General features: G+C 51.7%; 1 protein-coding gene across 10 annotated transcripts; it reads left to right on the forward strand.

Annotated features, from left to right (window-relative positions):
* The first annotated feature begins 10,357 nt into the window (after window positions 1-10,357).
* TBL2 (transducin beta like 2) lies at window positions 10,358-20,156 on the forward strand. 10 transcript variants are annotated; one of them, XM_078355026.1, is made up of 8 exons: window positions 10,358-10,514; window positions 10,922-11,269; window positions 13,863-13,993; window positions 14,254-14,438; window positions 14,899-15,050; window positions 15,399-15,525; window positions 16,040-16,192; window positions 16,406-20,156. In XM_078355026.1, exons 4-8 carry the CDS (start codon window positions 14,278-14,280, stop codon window positions 16,869-16,871), a joined length of 1,059 nt encoding a protein of 352 aa, XP_078211152.1. In that variant the 5' UTR covers window positions 10,358-10,514; window positions 10,922-11,269; window positions 13,863-13,993; window positions 14,254-14,277; the 3' UTR covers window positions 16,872-20,156. The 10 variants fall into 10 exon arrangements, with proteins under 10 accessions (XP_078211152.1, XP_035135941.1, XP_054103512.1 ...); XM_035280050.3 differs by lacking the exon at window positions 10,922-11,269; XM_054247537.2 differs by lacking the exon at window positions 10,922-11,269 and having other exon boundaries at window positions 14,254-14,415; window positions 14,825-15,050.
* The last annotated feature ends 326 nt before the right edge of the window (window positions 20,157-20,482 follow it).

The raw sequence follows: 20,482 nt of genomic DNA on the forward strand, positions 1-20,482 counted from the left end.
ATGTAAGAGTGAGAATGAGTTGTGATAATTATCAGCATCCCTACTTTACGGGCGAAAAACTAAGACACAAACAAGTTTGGCTCTTTGCCTCAAGCTTGCTCGGCTGGTGAGCAGCCCAGCGGTGCCCACCCGACTGCCTGCGTCTGCTGTTGGCCGCTCTGCACAGCGACCTCGGCAGGTGCACGCAGCCTCGCACGCATGCTCCTTGCTGCTGCAGACAGGCTGGCCGTGGCTCGCTGCAAAGGGTCCCGGCTGTGTAGACACTGCTGTTTCACTCTCACGCAGCCGCAAGTTCCTTATCAAACATCCCCTTGACCCCGTGTCCCTTCCAGATGGTTTCTTCCCTTGAAAGCGTCAACTACACTTGCTCACTCTCCCTCTTTCCCTCCCCCTCCTCTCTCAGCGCCCCCACACGCCCACACACCCCAGCCTCACCCCTGTGCTGACTCTGCTGTCATGAGCTCACCTCTGACTGACCCGCTCCTTGCGAAATCCGGCGCCCACTTCACAGTGCTCTTCTAGTTTTTCCCCCAGCCCTCGGGCCTTTCTTTGTCTTAACCCACTCTTTCTCTGGGAGTCCAGAATTCTCAACCAGGCTCAGTGGCTCACACCTGAAGTCCAAGCACTTTGGGAGGCTTGCTTGAGGCCAGGAGTTAGAGACCAGCCTGAGCAACATAGTGAGACACTGTCTCTACAGAAAAATTAACTGGGTGTGGTGGCATGGGCCTGTTCCTCCAGCTACTCGGGAGGCTGACCTCAGGAGCTCAAGGCTGCAGTGAGCTATGATTGTGCCACTGCACTCCAGCCTGGGTGACAGAGCAAGACGCTGTCTCAAAAATACAAAAAACGAAACAGAGGTCTTACCAGGCTCTCCTTCCTCCTCCCTGCCAGTGCCCTCGCTGGTCCTGCTGTGGGAGCCTCTTCCGAAGCCCATCCTTTCCTTGGCTATTCCCTTCTTGCTCTCTGGCAAGCCCCGGGCCATCTCATCCCCTTCAGCCTCCCTGCCGAGGACCACCACTCTGTATCTGCCTCGATGTCTCCTGAGAGCTATACGTGTCCTACTGCCACCCTGACTTCTCCCTCTGAAGACTCCGCAGCTCTCTGAACACTGACAGAGCCAACACAGGACTCCACTTCCACAATCTTCCCACTCAAACCTGGTCCTCCCAGGGAGCCCCATCCCCTGGCCAGGCACCACCACCCAGACACTTGTGCAAGCTGGAAACCATCCTCTCCAGCGCCTCCCCATGTCCTGCTGCCCTGTGCTAGCTGTCACTGAGGACGGAAGCCTGGCCAATTGAGCACCTACCTTCATAGCCACCGCCCTGGTCCAATGGGACATCACTTTTTCCGTACATGTGCATTAGCCTCCTGTATACCTTACAGTGAGCAGCTTCTCCAACTTAAACATGCATTAATTATTAACAAAGCGGGTGGCTGTACTCTTTCTTTTTGAGACAGGGTCTCATTCTGTCACCCAGACCAGAGTGCAGTGGTGCAATCACAGTTCACTGCAGCCTTGACCTCCCGGGGTCAAGCGATCCTCCCACTTCAGCCCCTCAAGTAGCTGGGACCACAGGCATGCACCACCAGGCCTGGCTAGTTTTTAAGTTTTTTGTAGGGACTATATAGACTTTTTTATTTTTTTTGTCTTGCTGTATTGCCCAGGCTGCTCTCGAACTTCTGGCCTCAAGTAATCCTCCCACCTCCACCTCCCAGGGTGCTGGAATTACAGGTGTGAGCCACTGCATATGGCCTTGGATGGTTTTTAAAATCTTGAGCCAGTCCAATCTGGACCACTTAAATCAGAATCCTTGGGTGTGATTCTATTTTATTTTGCTTTCCTTATAGAGAGAAAGGGAAACTTTGTATCGTTAGGGGAGACAGGGTTTTACCATGTTGCCCAGGCTGGTCTCAAACTCCTGGCCTCAAGTGATCCTCCCACCTCTGCCTCCCAAAGCACTGTGATTACAGACATGAGCCCCCATGCCCAGCCAGTATTTTTAGACATCAGCATTTTAAAAGTGATTCCAATATGGAGCCAAGGTCAAGAACCACTGAAATAGAGACTTTAAGCTGCAAATGACATCTGGGGGCTCAAATGCGTTTAAATCAGTGCTTCTCAAACCGAACCCTGCATAAGGATCAGCTAGAGGCCTTATTAAGGTTCGGTTAGAGGGCTGGGCACGGTGGCGCACACCTGTAATCCCAGCACTTTGGGAAGCTGCGGCAGGTCGATCACCTGAGGTCAAGGGTTCAAGACCAACCTGAACAACATGGTGAAATCCTGTCTCTACTAAAAATACAAAAATTGGGGCTGGGCACAGTGGCTCACGCCTGTAATCCCAGCACTTTGGGAGGCCAAGGTGGATGGATTACCTGAGGTCAGGAGTTCAAGACCAGCTTGGTCAACATGGTGAAACCCCATCTTTACTAACTATACAAAAATTAGCCGGGCATGGTGGCGGGTGCCTGTAATCTCAGGCACTCAGGAGGCTGAGGCAGGAGAATCGCTCGAACTCAGGAGTGAGAGGTTGCAGTGAGCGAGACAGTGCCATTGCACTCCAGCCTGGGCGACAGAGCAAAACTCTGTCTCAAAAAAAAAAAAAAAAGCAAATACAAAAATTAGCCAGGTGTGGTGGTGCATGTCTGTAGTCCCAGCTACTCAGGAGGCTGAGGCAGGAGCATTGCTTGAACCTGGGAGTCGGAGGTTGGAGTGAGCCAAGATTGCACCAGTACACTCCAGCCCGGGCAACAGAGCAAGCCTCTGTCTCCAAAAAAATTAAAAAAGATACAGCTTGCTGGGCCCCATCTCCAGAATTTCTGACCGAGTAGCAGAGCTGGGATGGAGTCTAATCATTTGCATTCCTGTAGTCCCAGCTACTCAGGAGGCCAAGGCAGGAAGATCACTTGAGCCCAGGAGTTCAAGGCTGCAGTGAGCTGTGATTGCACCACTGCATTCCAGCCTGGGCCACAGGATGAGACCCTGTCTCAAAAAAAGAATTTGCATTCCTAGTGCTGCTGGTCCAGGGACCCCACTTGGAGAACCACTGCTTAAACAAGGTGGAAATTTACCATTTCGTCTACTGTAGAGAGGCCAGAGGTAGGGGAGACTGCAGACAAAGCAGGTTGGAGCTCCTGTGCCTGTTTCTTTGGCTGCCGTTTGCCTCTGACAAGGCCAGGCTTCAGAGCAGATGTTCAAGGCACTTTATGATCAAACCCTGCTGTCCCTCTGGCCTCATTTTCATGGCCTCCCTCCCCTCACATCCCCAAAAGTCTTCAGTCTCCAGCAGTACCTGGGACTCATCTTGCTTTGCTCTTGAAAGGTGTGATCAGCCGGGCTTGGTGGCTCGTGCCTGTAATCCCAGCACTTTGGGAGGCTGAGGAGGATGGATCACAAGAGATCAAGACCATCCTAGCCAACATGGTAAAACCTCGTCTCTACTAAAAATACAAAAAAAAAAAAAAAAAAAATAGCTGGGTATGGTGGTGTGTGCCTGTAATCCCAGCTACTCAGGGAGCTGAGGCAGGAGAATCACTTGAACCCGGGAGGCAGAGGTTACAGATGTGAGATCGGGCCACTGCACTCCAGCCTCCAGCACTCCAGCCTGGGCGACAGAGCATGAGTCTAAAAAATAAATAAATAAATAATAAAAGATGTGATCAACCCATGAGGGAGCTAAGCCTAGGGTTTCTGGTCTCCCTTTCTTTTCTTTTTGCTTTTTTCTCTTTTTTTTTTTTTTTTGAGACAAGAGTCTCACTCTGTCGCCCAGGCTGGAGTGCAGTGAAATGATGTCACTCACTGCAACCTCTGTCTCCAGGGTTCAAGTGCCTCTCCTGCCTCAGCCTCCTGAGCAGCTGGAATTACAGATGTGCACTACCTCGCCTGGCTAATTTTTATATTTTTAGTAGAGATGGGGTTTCACCGTGTTGGCCAGGCTGGTCTCAAACTCCTGATCTAGGTGACCCGCCTGCCTCGGACTCTCAATTTTCTTTTTTCTTTTTGAGACAGCTCTGTTGCCTGGGTGGAGTGCAGTGGCATGATCACAGCTTACCACAGCCTTGAACTCCTGGGCTCAAGCAATCCCCCTCCTGCTTTAGCCTCCTGAGTAGCTGGGGCTAGAGCTGTGCACCACCGCACCTGGCTAATTTCTTTTTTTAATAGAAATGGAGTCTTGCTATGTTGCAGTGAGAAGTAAAAAGTTCCTCTTCAAAGTTTCCTGTTAGAGAATAAATCATACGCGTGCTAATAACTCCTTGTGAAGCCCTACCCTGTGTAGCTGTGAGACACGCCATGCTTACAGGCACGTGGTACATTCTACGTCCTTGTGCTTTAACCAAGATGTCTGTGCTGGACGTGCTCACAGGCGTGTCCCAGCTCGCAGCCTATGCCCCTTACCTGTTTAAAAAAGTTTTGTTAGCCAATCGGGTTGTAGTTTAGACTGTGAGGTCTGGCTCCAGCCAACAGAGATCAGACACAGCAGTAAGGACAACCCCAAATGCGTACGGGATAAATATGTCTGCTTTCCCTTTATTCATTGTACTCTTACGTCAAGATGGCTAGTGAGGGTGCCCTTCCTGCAGTCCAGGAAGTAAAAATTGCCTGCTGAGAGATCCTTTGTCTCAGTGCTGATTTTTCTTTTTGGCACCGAGCATCTGTTTCCAACAGTTGCCCAGGCTGGTCTCGAACTCCTGGCCCCAAGTGATCCTCCTGCCTCAGCCTCCCAAAGGCTGCAATTATAGGCATTAGCTGCTGTGCCTGGCCTCCTGTCTCCTTTCCTCAGGCAACATTCACCCACACAGGCTGGCCTAGTCAGTCACTCTGTTCTGCTCAGGAATCAGTTACCACTTTTTTTGAGATGGAATCTCACTCTATTGCCCAGGCTGGAGTGCGGTGGCGTGATCTCAGCTCATTGCAACCTCTGCCTCCTAGGTTGAAACAATTCTCCTGCCTGGGACTATAGGTGCGCACCACCACGCCTGGCTAATTTTTGTATTTTTAGTAGAGATGGGGTTTCACCATATTGATCAGGCTGGTCTTGAACTCCTGACCTCAGATGATCCACCCAGCTCGGCTTCCCAAAGTGCTGGGGTTACAGGTACTTTTTTGATACACCGTACCTGGCCAGAATCAGGTACTTCTACCTCTGTACCTTAGCTGGTTCTCACTTCCCATCTAGCACCCCCTTGTGCTCTCTGCTTCACCTGTCTAAATGCCCACCCCTGAAGCTACAGCCACTCTCACTGCCCCTCAAGAGCCATTGGCAAGTTCCCGCTTCCTGATCCACTCAGCTTTCCTGAGTCCCACTGTGGGTCGTCAGTTGTCCTTCCATATATCCATCTTACCTTCCAACTGGGGTAGATAAAACCTAAGAGTAAGAGCAAGGCCACAGCACAGCCAGAGTGGCTTGCTGGGAGGAGCATGGATTTTTTTTTTCTTTATTTGATACAGGGTCTCGCTCTGTGCCACAGGCTGGAGTGCAGTGGCACAATCACGGCTCACTGCAGCTTCAAACTCCTGGGCTCAAGCAATCTTCCTACCTCAGCCTCCTGAGTAGCTGGGACTACGGGTGTGCACCACCACACCTAATTTTTTTAATTATTATTTTTAGACATGAGGTCTCACTGTTGCCCAGGCTGGTCTCAAATTCCTGGTCTCAAGTGTTTCTCCTGCCTTGGCCTCCCAAAGCGCTGGGATTATAGGCATGAGTCACAGTGCCTCGCCTGAATATGGATCCTGGCTTTGACTCTGGGTTATTTCCCTTGCTTCCTTATTGACCTTGGGCAAATTATTTTATGTGAGTCTGGTGTTTCTCTCCATCTGGTTAAAAATAAAAGTTTATAAGTCGGGTGCAGTGGCTCATGCCTGTAATGTCAGCACTTTGGGAGGCCGATGCAGGCAGATCACAAGGTCAGGAGATCAAGACCATCCTGACTAACATGGTGAAACCCCATTTCTACTAAAAATATGAAAAATTAGCCGGGCATGGTGGCACATGCCTGTAGTCCAAGCTACTTGGGAGGCTGAGGCAAGAGAATTGCTTGAACCTGGGAGGCGGAGGCTGCAGCAAGTTGAGATCACACCACTGCACTCCGTCCCGGGCAACAGAGGGAGACTCTGTCTAAAAAAAAAAAATTAAAGTTATAACATGACCTGTCTTAAAGGCCAATTGAGTTCAAGGATGTGAAAGAACTTGGTAGCCTCAACTGAGCTGTACAAAGAGAGGCTACTCTCCCTTCTTCTTGCCCACATCCACAGATTGCGGCCAGACAGGACATGTATTTGTCCCCAGGCTCACTCTCCACCTGTGTGACCTTGGGAAAGTCACTTAACTTCCAAGAGCAACAATATCCTCATCCCAGCACTTTGGGAGGCCAAGGCCTGCAGATCATTTAAGGTCGGGAGTTCAAGACCAGCCTGACCAACATGGAGAAACACTGTCTCTACTAAAAATACGAAATTAGCCAGGCGTGGTGGTGCACGCCTGTAGTCCCAGCTACTCAGGGGCCTGAGGGAGGAGAAACACTTGAACCTGGGAGGCAGAGGTTGCAGTGAGCTGAGATTGTGCCATTGCACTCCAGCCTGGGCAACAAGAGTGAAACTGTGTCTCAAAGAAAAAATGCTCCTGGATCAATAAATGTCACATGCAAAATGCTTGGTAAATGAAATTCCTCTTAAAAGTGCATCTTTGGCTGGGAATGATGGCTCACACCTGTAATCCCAGCACTTAGGGAGGCCGAGGCAGGTGGATTAGGAAGTCAGGAGTTCAAGAGCAGCCTGACCAAGATGGTGAAACCCCATCTCTACTAAAAATACAAAAATAATGGCCAGGCACAGTGGCAGGTGCCTGTAATCCCCGCTACTAGGGAGGTTGAGGCAGGAGAATCGCTTGAACGCAGGTGGCAAAGGATGCAGTTAAGCCAAGATGGCACCACTGCACTGCAGCGTGGGTGACAGAGCAAGACTCCATCTCAGAAAGAAAAGAAAAAGTACATCTTTGGCCAGGCTTCGTGGCTCACACCTGTAATCAATCCCAGCACTTTGGGAGGTCGAGGCGGGAGGAGTATTTGAGATTAGAGTTGGAGACCAGCCTCAGCAACATGATGGAATCCTTGTAAACCTTGTCTCTATAAAATACACACACACACACACAATTAGCTGGGTGTGGTGGGACAAGCCTGTAGTCCCAGCAACTTGGGATGCTGAGACTGTAGGATGATTGAGACAAAAGGATCATATCAGCCCGGGAGGTAGAAGTTGCAGTGAACTGAGATCATGCCATTGCATTCCAGCATGGGTGACACAGTGAGACTCTGTCTCAAAATAAATAAATAAATTTTAAAAGTGTAGTTTTGTCTCTAGATGGTAGAGAAAGTGGTTTATGGCTGGGCCCACAATTCTAAGTAGCAATATAGGGAGGAAAAGCCTCAGGATGCTCTAGACACCCCCTGCACCCCTCCCTACCCCACTGCCCACAGCTGAGTCAATGCCAGTTTCCCGCAAAGCACAAAAGGGAAGGAAATGGGGCCGCTCCATTTGCTCTCCGACTGTATCTGTTTCCTCCCCCAAGATTGCGGGTGTGTCTGTCTGTCATCCAGCCTCTGCAGCAGCTGCTCTTCTCAGAGGGTCCTTCTAATTGCTGGAGGGCCTGGACTGTCAGGAAGGCAGCCTCCCGGCTGTGGATGGAAACATTTGCAACTGGAATCTCCAACCCTCGTACTTCAATTCGCTCTGGGCTTCGGGATGGGACACCTGTGGAGCATGCCTGTTCAATCCAAATTCTACCAATAAGTCTTTCAGAGTGTCTCCTTGTCGGTGGAATCTGAATAAGTTCTGTAGATGGCATCAATGCCAAGTTCCTGGTTTTGATATTGCACTGTAGTTATGCAAGATGTTACTATTGGGGGAATCTGAGAGGAAGAGTCCATGGGACCTCCTTGCTCACTTTTTCAAACCCCGGTGGATCTATATATATATATATATATATATATATATATATATATATTTTTTTTTTTTTTTAGATGAAGTCTTGCTGTGTCACCAGGCTGGAGTGCAGTGGCTCAATCTCAGTTCACTGTAATCTCTGCCTCCCAGGTTGAAGTGATTCTTTTCCCTTAACCTCCTGAGTAGCTGGGACTACAGGCACATGCTACCACTCCCAGCCAATTTTTTTTTGTATTTAGATAGATACAGGGTTTCACCATGTTGGCCAGGATGGTCTCAATCTCCTGACCTCATGATCTGCCTGCCTCGGCCTCCCAAAGTGCTGGGATTACAGATGTGAGCCACCACGCCCCGACTGTGTTTTTGAGACAGGGTCTCACTTTGTTGCTTAGGCTGGAGTGCGATGGCACGATCACTGCTCACTGCAGCCTTAGACTCAGGTGATTTGGCCACCTCAGCCTGCCAGGTAGCTGAGACTATAGGTATGTGTCACCATGTCTGGCTAATTTTTTGTATTTTTTTCTTTTTCTTGAGATGGAATCTCACTCTGTCGCCACAGAGCATGTCATGCACCAACATGCCCGGCTAATTTTTGTACTTTCAGTACAGATGGGTTTCACCATGTTGGCCCGGCTGGTCTCGAACTCCTGGCCTCAGGTGATCCATCTACCTTGGCTTCCCAAAGTGCTGGGATTACAGGTGTGAACCACTAAGCCCAGCCTTTTTGTTTTATTATTAGACAGCGTTTCACTATGTTGAGCAGGCTGGTCTGAAGCTCCTGGACTAAACACGGCAAGACTCCATCTCTATAAAAAATACAAAAACTAGGCCGGGCGCGGTGGCTCAAGCCTGTAATCCCAGCACTTTGGGAGGCCGAGGCGGGTGGATCACGAGGTCAAGAGGTCGAGACCATCCTGGTCAACATGGTGAAACCCCATCTCTACTAAAAATACAAAAATTAGCTGGGCATGGTGGCGCGAGCCTGTAATCCCAGCTACTCGGGAGGCTGAGGCAGGAGAATTGCGTGAACCCAGGAGGCGGAGGTTGCGGTGAGCCGAGATCACGCCATTGCACTCCAGCCTGGGTAACAAGAGCGAAACTCCGCCTCAAAAAAAAAAATAATAATAATACAAAAAATAGCTGGGTGTGGTGGTGCACGTTTGTAATCCCAGCTACTCTGGAGGCTGAAGCAGGAGAATCACTTATACCCGAGAGGCGGAGATTGCGGTGAGCCGGGACGCGCCACTGCAGTCCAGCCTGGGCAAGAGAGTGAGGCTCCGTCTCAAAAGTAAATAATAAATAAATAAACAGGAGAAGTTTTTTTTTTTAATTAAAAATTCTCGCTTTCAATTTTTCCACTTGCCAGGCCATCCCCAAATCCAGGCCCTCGTCACCTCCCTCTCGTGTCCTTACAGCCACCGCTGGTTTTCCGTCTTTGGTCTTTTCACACAAAGGTCCATCCAAAGGTCTGAATTCTCCGCCACCGCTTTTGCCCCGCCCCGCCCTGTAACGAGCAGCTTGTTGGGTGGAGCCAGAGCTCAACTTTCCGCAGACCTTTTAGCCACTTCCCACATTCCAGCTGCTCAGGTCTTTGCGGAGGCTGTTCCACACCCCGCGCCCGGCCCACTCTTCCCCTTCTCCACCAGCAGTGAAAAGTAAAAGCCCATCTGAATTTCCGCTGATGCTTCCTAACCGTTCAACGGGAATCATAATCCCTGCCCCTCTTCCTTGAAAGGATCCAGTGTGGTGATCGCTGGAATAACGCCTTTGAGTAACATTATCTGTGAGCTCTTCAAGAGGAGGAGTGAACAAGGGCTGCGAATCCCACCTTCCTCCTCCCTCCACCGCGACGCAATCCCAGCCGCCAAGCCACCCGCCCCTCCAGGCGCTCTACCGCCGGGTTCTGCCTTTCAAGACGCTCTAACAACCCAGCCCCGCCCCTCGAGGCTCCCTAACCACCCAGCCCCGCCCCTCGAGGTGCTCTAATAACCAGGCTCCGCCCCTCTAGGGGCTCTAATAACCAGGCTCCGCCCCTCGAGGGGCTCTAATAACCAGGCTCCGCCCCTCGAGGGGCTCTAATAACCAGGCTCCGCCCCTCGAGAGGCTCTAACTCTAGGCCCCGCCCCTGGAGACGTTCTAACGGCCAGGGCCCGCCCTCAAGGCGCTCTAACACCCAGGTTCCGCCCCTCAAGGCGCTCTAACACCAAGCCCCGCCCCTCGAGGAGCTGTCACAGCCGGGTCCCGCCCCTTGAGAGGCTCTAGCGGCCTGGCCCCTCCCTCAAGGCGCTGTAACAACCGGGCTCCGCTTCCCCGCGCTCTGCCAGGCGCCGCCGCTTGAGGCGTCCCAACGGCCAGGCCCCGCCCTCACGTGCGTACGCGGCCCCGCCGAGCCGTGCGGGCGCCCGCGTAGTCACTGGTTGAGGTGGCAGCGACTCCGCCAACATGGAGTTCTCGCAGATGCCAGAATTCCTGGGGCTGTCGCTGTTGCTTGGGCTGCTGGCCCTGGTGGCGACTGCGGCGGTAGCGCGGGGGTGGCTGCGCGCGGAGGAGAGGAGCGGCCGGCCCGCCTGTAAGTGGGGCCGGGGCGGTTGGGGGTGGCCCGTGGGGGTCCCGGCTCCTGGCCTCCTCGTGGTCCGACCTGCGGCTTGGGCCAGCGGCTGGTGGGGCCCGGCGACTCGCTGGGCCTCAGTTTCTCCTCTGGCGAAATGAGCTTCGCTTCCAGGGACGGGGGCTCGCCACGCCAGGCCGGGCTGGGTGCACCCCCTGGGGCGAAACTGGCTCGAACCTGGGCTCCGCGCTTCGGCTTTCTTGGTGGCCGAGGCCAGGCCGTCCCCGGGGTGGCCGGGAGAGCACCGTAAACTCTTCATCCTGCTCCGTGGCCGCGATCTCAGAAAAAAGCACCCGTTTTGCGATGTGCAGCAGCTTTTGCTGGGCGTCTGGAACCCTGTGATAGGTTTTGGGTTCTTTTTCTGCAAGGGGTCCAGTAAAGGAGAAGAACATCTGGATTATGACCATGACCACCCAAATATATAAGCGAAAAACACGGTGAAATACGTTTCATTGAGGCAAGGCGCGGTGGCACGTGCCTGTAATCCCGGCACTCTGGGAGGCCAGGAGCTTGAGACCAGCCTGGGCAACATAGCAAGACCCCATCTCTACGAAAAATTATCAGCGTGTGATCCCAGCTACATAGGAGGCCGAGGCAGGAGGAGGGCGTGAGTCCAGGAGTTCAGGGCTGGAGTGAGCTGTGATCGATCGTGCCACCGCACTCCAGCCTGGGTGACAGAGTGAGAGCCTGTCTCTGAAAAAAGTTTCATAGAAGAGGTTAGTACTAGAAACGGGAAACACCAGAGAGGAGAGTGGTCAGCCTTGCTCTTTGATGGGGGAGGTGGTGGTTAGGGAAATCATTACTGAGAAGGGATACATGAGGTAGTGTGGGGTCTCAAAGGATGGTTCTAGAAGAAGAATTTGCCAGACAGCCAAGGAAAAAAGACATTCCTGCCAATGGCAATACCCAGGAAGGCAAGGAGTCCCCAGACAGCATTTGGTATGACTTAAGTGTAAGGAGGGGGCTTGTTAGATAAACCTGGAGAGAAGGAAGCAGAAGACAGATTGTGGCTCTGTTTGTGTAGCTCTGTTTGTGTGGCTCTGTGTGGTTCTGTTTGTGTGGCTCTGTTTGTGTGGCTCTGTTTGTGTGGCTCTGTGTGGTTCTGTTTGTGTGGCTCTGTTTGTGTGGCTCTGTTTGTGTGGCTCTGTGTGGCTCTGTGTGTTTGTTTGAGGCTCTGTTTGTGTGGTTCTGTTTGTGGCTCTGTGTGGCTCTGGTTGTGTGCAGGGCTCATGAGCTTTTTTCCTGTTGGAATTGGGGAGCATCTGCAGTCACTTAACATATGGCAGCTTTGTGACTCCATTAAGTATCTTGTGCAAAAGTGCTGGCTCCACTCCCCAGCACAGGGCTGAACACATGTTGACCTCTCATCCCTGAGTTCCTGATTCAGGTACTGGAGTATAGTGGTGTGATCTCAGCTCACTGCAGCCTCTACCTCCTGGTGGAGAATTCAAGCAATTCTCCCGCCTCAGCCTCCCAAGTAGCTGGGATTACAGGTACCTGCCACCACGCCCAGCTAATCTTTGTACTTTTAATAGAGACAGTTTCCCCATGTTGGCCAGGCTGGTCTCAAACTCCTGACCTGAAGATGATCCGCCTGTCTCAGCCTCCCAGATTCCTGGGATTACAATCGGACCCAATGCACCGGGTCTCCGTAGAGCCTTTAATGCTTGTGTTTGGTACTTTTGCTTTTCACTTTGTAGATATTTCATCCAACTCAATCTCCCTTATTATTATTATTATTATTTTTTTTTTTTTTTTTGAGACAGAATCTTGCTCTGTCACCCAGGCTCGAGTGCAGTGGCACAATCACAGCTCACTGCAGTCGAACTCCTGGACTCAAGTAATTTTCCCTCCTCAGCCCCCCGAATAGCTGGGACCACAGGCCCATGCCTCCATGCCCAGCTAATTTAAAAAGTTTTCTGTAGAGACAGGGTTTCACTACATTACCCAGGCTGGTCTTGAACTCCGGAGCTTAAGCAGTCCTCCCTCCTCAGCCTCCCAAAGTGCTGGGATCACAGGCATGAGCCACCATGCCTGGTTCTCAACCTTTCTTTAAGAAAAACAAGGTCAGGCTAGGCACTGTGGCTCATATCTATAATCCCAGCACTTTGGTGGGTGGATCCCTTGAGGTCAGGAGTTGGAGACCAGCCTGGCCAACATGGTGAAACCACATCTCTACTTTAAAAAAAAAAAAAAAAAAAAAAAACGGCCAGGCTCATGCCTATAATCCAGCACTTTGGGAGACTGAGACAGGTGGGTCACAAGGTCAGGAGTTCCAGATCAGCCTGACCAACATGGTGAAACCCCATCTCTACTAAAAATACAAAAAGTTAGCCGGGCATGGTGATGCATGCCTGTAATCTCAGCTACTCGGGAGGCTGAGGCAGGAGAATCGTTTGAACCTGAGAAGGGGAGGTTGCAGTGAGCCAACATCACGCCATTGCACTCCAGCCTGGGTGACAGGGCAAGACTCCCGTCCCAAAAAATAAAAAATTTAGCCAGGCATGGTGGTACACACCTGTAATCCCAGCTCCTTGGGAGGCTGAGGCACAAGAATTGATTGAACCCAGGAGGCCGAGGTTGCAGTGAGTGGAGATGACCCCATGGCACTCCAGCCTGGGTGACATAGAAGACTCTGTCTCCTCCCCAAAAAAAAGACTGAAAGAAAGAAATGGAAAAAAAAAAAGTCCAGAGCAATTCACTGACCCAAAGCAGGGCCCCCAGATCAATTGTGCACATTACTCCCTATGTAGGGATATCTGGCCAAGGATCCACACCCCACTGGCTGTGCTGTATGCCCCTCAGCAGCACCACCCCACTGGCCGTGCTGTGTGCCCCTCAGCAGCACCACCCCACTCAGAGTGCGCCTTTTCCACTTAACATGGAGGTGCTCTGTGGACTTACAGCCTCCTCAGTCAGTCAGTGGTAGAGGAGACAGGATCCAAACCCAGGTCTGATACCAAAGCCTCTGTTTCGTTTCTGTTTTCTGTTTGTTTTTGAGACTGGGTCTCGTTCTGTCATTCAGGCTGGAGTGCAGTAGTGTTGTGATCATAGCTCACTGTAGCCTCAAACTCCTGGGCTCCGTGATCCTCCTGCCTCAGCCTCCCAAAGTGTTGGGATTACAGGCATGAGCCACCGTACCCGGCCAGCCAAAGCCTCTGTTTTTGCCCATATCACACTCACTCTTCTCTGAAGACGAGGGCCATGTCTGGTTCATCTGCTGTTCTGCTCAGTGCTTGGCTAATCACAGGTGGGCAGTAAGTGCTTATCAGTGAGTGACTGTATGAATGACATGGCCCTTCCTTATAGGCCAAAAAGCAAATGGATTTCCATCCGACAAATCCTCAGGATCCAAAAAGCAGAAACAGCAACAGCGGATTCGCAAGGAGAAGCCTCAACAACACAACTTCACCCACCGCCTCCTGGCTGCAGCGCTGAAGGTACGTGCGGTGCCCAGCACAGCATGCGTCTCGAGACTCAGCGCCACAGGCTCTTCCTCTGTTGTGTTCGATGCATGTTACAGAACCCTCTGCCTCTGATCAGAATCGGTGGGGATGCCCAATTCTGTCCCCTCTCCCCGCAGCCCCACTTCAGCTTACTGTTCATCCAGGCAACAGGGCCCCAGAGTCACGGCTCCAGGTTTGGAGTCCCCATCTCCCCAAGGAGCTCCCATTCACACTTCCTGCCACCCTTCCCCCAGAGCCACAGCGGGAACATATCTTGCATGGACTTTAGCAGCAATGGCAAATACCTGGCCACCTGTGCAGATGATCGCACCGTCCGCATCTGGAGCACCAAGGACTTCCTACAGCGGGAGCACCGCAGCATGAGAGCCAATGTGGAGCTGGACCACGCCACCCTGGTGCGCTTCAGCCCTGACTGCAGGTGGGACAGGGCGGAGCCTAAGGTTTGCCTGCAGAGGCCCAGCCCCCGGCTTTGGCCCTCCCATATCTGCTTTGAGGTAGCGAGGGAGGAGGAACCCAGATCCAGGGGCTCCACTGGGGTACCAGAAAGAGCATCCACATAGTTGGAGTGCTACCTGGGGCTCCCTGTACTGCTACACAGCAAGGAAATGGGGAGGTCTCTTCCTACCCGGAAATACCGTGGCCTGGCTTCCAGATGAGCCTTGGCTTCTAAACCCTAGAGAGAAACTACAGGAGTCAAAGCTATGGGAATCTTTCCCTTTGAGTAGTTTTATGAGATTTTGAACTGGGGGTTTAAGCTGTAAGGCTAGACTATGGGGCCTGAGGGGAGATACTGACTTCCCCCAGAACCCAGCACAGGACCTGGAACACAGAGCCTCTTTGTCCAGTGAGAGAGTGACTTGTCTGCTACCTGTCTCTAGAGCCTTCATTGTCTGGCTGGCCAACGGGGACACCCTCCGTGTCTTCAAGATGACCAAGCGGGAAGATGGGGGCTACACCTTCACAGCCACCCCAGAGGACTTCCCTAAAAAGCACAAGGCACCTGTCATTGACATTGGCATTGCTGACACAGGTAAGAGGCATTCAGAGGGCGGCACCTGCCCACAACATGAAGGAAAGATCCAGTTCTATTTCCTCAATGAGTTAATGCTTCCTGAGAGTTCTGCTCAACCGCGGCAGGACAAAAGGGGCCTGGCTCTGAAAAACCTGGCTCTGTGCTCCCCTGGAGTCCCTGGGTCACACCAGGTCCCTAGGGAAGGTGGGGAAGGGCCACAGTCTTCAGCAGAGTACTCATCTGTGGCGACCATTGGCCTGGGAGGGGACACATATACTTCGGCAACAGAGGCCTCATAAGTGTCTTTGGAGAATGACAGCTGGTCGGGTGACTGCCCGTGGCCCACATCATTCCCCTCCCTCTCAGGGAAGTTCATCATGACTGCCTCCAGTGACACCACTGTCCTCATCTGGAGCCTGAAGGGTCAGGTGCTATCTACCATCAACACCAACCAGATGAACAACACACATGCTGCTGTATCCCCCTGTGGCAGGTGGGCAAGGAGGGGCATTGGCATCTGGGACCACAAGAGGCTGGGCCTTGGGAGCAGGCACAGAACAGAGAGCCAGCTTTATCATGTGGGAAGAGCACACTTGGGCTCAGGCCATCCTCCCACCTCAGCCTCCCAAGTAGCTGGGACCACAGGCACACACTACACACCTGGCTAATGTATTTTTTGTCGAGATGGGGTCTCACTGTGTTGCCCAGGCTGGTCCCGAACTCCTGGCCTCAAGCGATCCTCTTGCTTCAGCCTCCCAAAGTGTTAGAATTACAGGCATGAGCCACTGCACCAAGCCATCTATAGTTTTTAAAAGGTTAGGGTGGGGTATTACATATCTTAGAATAAGGCTAGAGGATAAACTGAGGTCACATACATAAAAGAACTTTTTAAAGGTTTATATTATGCAGATATGAGATACCAGCTTTCTCAGGAAAGAGATTCAGGGGTTTACAGGAAGAAGATGCTCCCAAAGTGAAGTCCTAAAGGCCTCCTGGTTGTTTGGTAGATTTGTGGCCTCGTGTGGCTTCACTCCGGATGTGAAGGTCTGGGAAGTCTGCTTTGGAAAGAAGGGGGAGTTCCAGGAGGTGGTGCGAGCCTTTGAACTAAAGGGCCACTCCGCGGCTGTGCACTCGTTTGCCTTCTCCAACGACTCGCGGAGGTGAGTAAGGCCGCTCTGAAGTCTGACCTGTGGCTCTTGGCCCCTGACAACCAGGGTCCTTCTGCCTGTCTGTGCCGTGGCTCTGAAGCAGGCGGGGTGCCTGGCCCTCAGCAGGAAGCAGACTTAGCTTCCTAGCTGCAGCCACTCTAGTTGAGCCAGTGCTCACCCTGCCAGGGTGTGTTGGGGCTTGAGCTGTGGTTTTCCGTGCCGCAGGATGGCCTCTGTCTCCAAGGATGGTACATGGAAACTGTGGGATACAGATGTGGAATACAAGAAGCAGCAGGACCCCTACTTACTGAGGACAGGCCGCTTTGAAGAGGCGGCGGGCGCCGCACTGTGCCGCCTGGCCCTCTCCCCTGATGCCCAGGTCTTGGCCTTGGCCAGTGGCAGCAGTATTCATCTCTACAATACCCGGCGGGGCGAGAAGGAGGAGTGCTTTGAGCGGGCCCATGGCGAGTGTATCGCTGACTTGGCCTTTGACATCACTGGCCGCTTTCTGGCCTCCTGTGGGGACCGGGCGGTGCGGCTCTTTCACAACACGCCTGGCCACCGGGCCGTGGTGGAGGAGATGCAGGGCCTCCTGAAGCGGGCCTCCAATGACAGCACCCGCCAGAGGCTGCAGCAGCAGCTGACCCAGGCCCAAGAGGCCCTGAAGAGCCTGGGTGCCCTCAAGAAGTGATGGGGAGGGCCTGGTGCAGAGGATTGAGCAGGAGGGATCTGGCCGCCTGCTCCCAGCGATGCCGCCACCTTTCTTCCCAGGTGGAAGCCTTTTGGAAGGGGTCTCCTGGTTTTCCTACTGGTGGCCTTTTTCCTGTTGAAACTTCTCTTGCTTACTTAGATCTTTCTCTCTTTTCTTGCTGGCTTTGACTCCTCCCCAACCAGTGACCAAGGTGCTTTTCTTCCTCTCAGGCCCAGTGGGTAGAATCCATCCCCACCCTGTGCGGAGGACAGTGGTAGAGGAGAGAGAGAGAGAACATGATTTTTGGCTTTGTGGCAGCACTTCCTCACCCCCAAAGAAGTTTGTAAATGTTTCAGAACAACCCAGAGAACACCCAGTACTAAGCAGCAGTTTTGCAAGGATGGGAGACTGGGATAGCTTCCTGTCACAGACCTGCTGTGGGGTCGGGGAAGGCTGATCTCCACTGAGTCAAGGCTCCTAACTCCATCAAAAAGACACTAAGGGATTTCATTCCGGGCCTCAGTTCTGTCTGTAAGATGGAGAATAATCCTGTCTGTGACCTGCTTGCAAAGATGATTGGGGTTTAGAGAGTGTAAAGTCGCTAGGTCTAGAAGAGTGGGAAAGAGTCATACTACGTCCACTGTCATTAACGTGGCAAAAATGGGAACCGGTGTGCTTTGAAACCAAATTTGACACACACTCCTCGGGAAGGCAGAGTTTCCTGGGACTTGATCATGCATTTTGTATGGTTGGGGCTCATCTCTTTGGGAGATGATATCCTGTCAGGAGACCTCTTTTCAGTCCATCAGATGTTTGAGGGCCCACTCTGTGCCCAAATAAATATGTCCTGGGGATTAAATGTGAATAAGACGTGGTTTCTGCCACCTAAGATGGCTGGTGGGAGAGAGACAGACACATGCACTGAGTGCTTTCTGTGAGTTAACTCAGCTGCTGTTGTAAACGCCACGGCAAGAGAGGACCAGAGCAGGACAGAGGCAATGGGCACTGAAGTTGAAGGGGTACATTTGATAAGAGATTCGATATTGAGAAGTTTAAATTTTTTGAATTTGAAGACTGCTTGGAGGTGGCAGGTAGGGGAAATGAGGTATCCAGGAAGACTTGAGTGTAGGGAAAATGTATTCATCCCTGGTCAAACTCTTGATCGCTCACGAAAACTGTGACCTGCCCAGTCGCCCCCAGCCTGTCAGTGGAACAAGCCACAACCTTGGAGTTATCCTTGATGACCCCCATTCATTATCCCCTCTGTCTGTTCACCAGAACGTTCTTTTGGTTACACTCCACGTGACGGCCCGAGTCTGCTGCTTCTCTCTGTCTTTCCTGTTCCCATCCTGGTCCTGTCCACTGTCACCTACTGGGCCACTAAAATATGGCTTCCTAATGGATCTTCCTGCTTCCTCTGTTGCTTCATTACTTTTCTATATAGCAGAGTGATCTTTTGAAAATGTAAATCAGATCACATTATTCTCTAGTTAAAACCCCCAAGGCTTCCCATCACACTTAAAATCCAAAAGATTTTTTAACCAAAAATAGTAAAATATATATATATATATTTGAGACAGTCTCACTCTGCTCCCCAGGTTGGAGTACAGTGGTGCAGTCTCAGCTCACTGCAACTTCCACCTCCAAGGCTGAAGCAATTCTCCTGCCTCAGCTTCCAGTGTAGCTGGGATTACAGACATATGCTACCATGCCTGGCTAATTTTTGTATTTTTAGTGGAGATGGGGTTTCACCATGTTGGCCAGACTGGTCTTGAACTCCTGACCCCAAGAGATCTGCCCACCTTGGCCTCCCAAAGTTCTGGGATTACAGGCATGAGCCATCACGTCCCACTGAAAACATGTTTTTAATCCCAAATTCTTACCTTAGCCTGCAAGGTCCTGTGTAACCTGCCTTCGTCCCCACTCCCAGACCTTTTTACTGCTGTCCCAACCTTGCTGTTCCTTGAGCAAGCAGAGTTACTCCATCCTCAGGTAGGGCTGGTGCTTAGGCCAGCCCCTTGGAAGTGCTTTATTCCGTTGGCAGACTTACCATGCTTGTCAGAATTCAGTTCTTGGTTCCAGTTACAGTGCAGAGATAGGCTCCCTGACCACTCATTCTGAAGTAGCCCTTTCCATCAATCCTATCACATCCATCACATTAGCTGAATTTCTTTTTTTTATATTAATGCTCTCTAAAATTCTCTTGTTTGGCTATTTGTTTGCTACAGGGGTTTTGGCCTAAATGCTATGGACGTCAGCTGGGTACCGTAAATGCGTGAGTGGGGCCACAGTCACCTGGGTGTGAGGCAGGAGAGAGTGGGGACGGAAGTGAGCTGGAGGGCTTGTGTCCTGCCCGTGAGGTAGGGGAGGCTGCTACTCATTCAGGAATCCGGCAGAAGTTGTCTGCTTCACAGAAGCTAGAAGTGAGCAACTTAAACAAAAAATTAAATAAAACAAACACTATCTGGACCAAACAAAACACTGCGTGGGCCCGTTGCAGTCCACCAGTCTCTCATTGCAGCTTCTGGCTCTGATGAGTGCACTGAAATGAGAGCACCACCAGGGCAGACTCCTGGACCGCCTTGCTGTCAGCTCTGCGATCCAGGCACAGTACCAGGGACAGTGTAAGCACTCAGTAAATGTTCAGCTTAAGCCAGGGGCAAGCCACAGACCTCCCAGGATCTCCACGTATCTTCCCACTGCCAGTCTCCGTTGTGGTTTCGCATGATCCTAATGACAGACCGCTGCCACTGTGCACGTAAGGCCTGCGGAGTATTTCCTCTGCAGTTGTCAGAAGGGTGAGACGGAAACACTTTCCTCTGCGCCTGTTTTTAAAAGGAGCTCTGGCCTTACCCCCGTTGTACACCCAGGACGGGAAGTGGTGGAGAGCGCTGAGTTACCGAAGTCTTCAGTTGCAGGTTCAGCCGGCTCATCCGGTGGCCTGAGAGCAGGTACATCCCGGCCCCTCTGAGCTCGTTTCCTCCTTTGTAAGATGAGAATGAATCCTGTCCTGCCCTCCTTACCGCATTGCATTTCCAGTGAGATAAAACACTACCAAAAAGTCACTCCACAGACTTTCTGAGGACAGAAAGTGCCCTCACTCAAGCTTCTCTGGAAACCACAGGGCAGGTGTCTGGATATTAACATAGAACAGAGGCCACCATTGGTTTTTTTTTTTTTTTTTAGTCAAAAATCCTGCATGTGAAGGCAGTATTCATATCTTAAGATTTCAACATCTGTGGGTATGAAATTTTTCAAAATAAAAAGTTGGGGAAATATTTTAAATGTGGTGTGTAGCCCATGTTGGTGTTTTCTTTGTTTTAGAGATGAGGTCTCACTCCGTCATCCAGACTGGGGTGCAGCCTTGACCTCCTGGGCTCAAGTGATCCTCTCACCTCAGCCTCCCGAGTAGCCAGGATCACAGGCACATGCCATCACACCTCTGTTTTTTCTAGAAATGGGATCTCACTATGTTGCCCAGGCTGGGGCTTGCAGTCATTTAAAACATGCAATACACAGATTAAGATGGTGGTGCCAACTCAACAGTGCCACTTCCCAAGGGCTCTTTCTTCCTCAGCGCAATCCACCCTCCTGGCTACTTTCCTGGGGGT

This window comes from Callithrix jacchus, chromosome 2 (assembly GCF_049354715.1).
Source record: "Callithrix jacchus isolate 240 chromosome 2, calJac240_pri, whole genome shotgun sequence".
In the NCBI taxonomy this organism is placed as follows: Eukaryota; Metazoa; Chordata; class Mammalia; order Primates; family Cebidae; genus Callithrix; species Callithrix jacchus.

Bases quoted from the DNA above. Each gene is read 5' to 3' on its own strand.
- TBL2 (XM_054247537.2), top strand. From the start codon at position 10,388: ATGGAGTTCTCGCAGATGCCAGAATTCCTGGGGCTGTCGCTGTTGCTT. The intron at 10,515-13,862 runs GTAAGTGGGGCC...CCTTCCTTATAG, and splicing joins GAGGAGCGGCCGGCCCGCCT to GCCAAAAAGCAAATGGATTT. The intron at 15,051-15,398 runs GTAAGAGGCATT...CCTCCCTCTCAG, and splicing joins CATTGGCATTGCTGACACAG to GGAAGTTCATCATGACTGCC.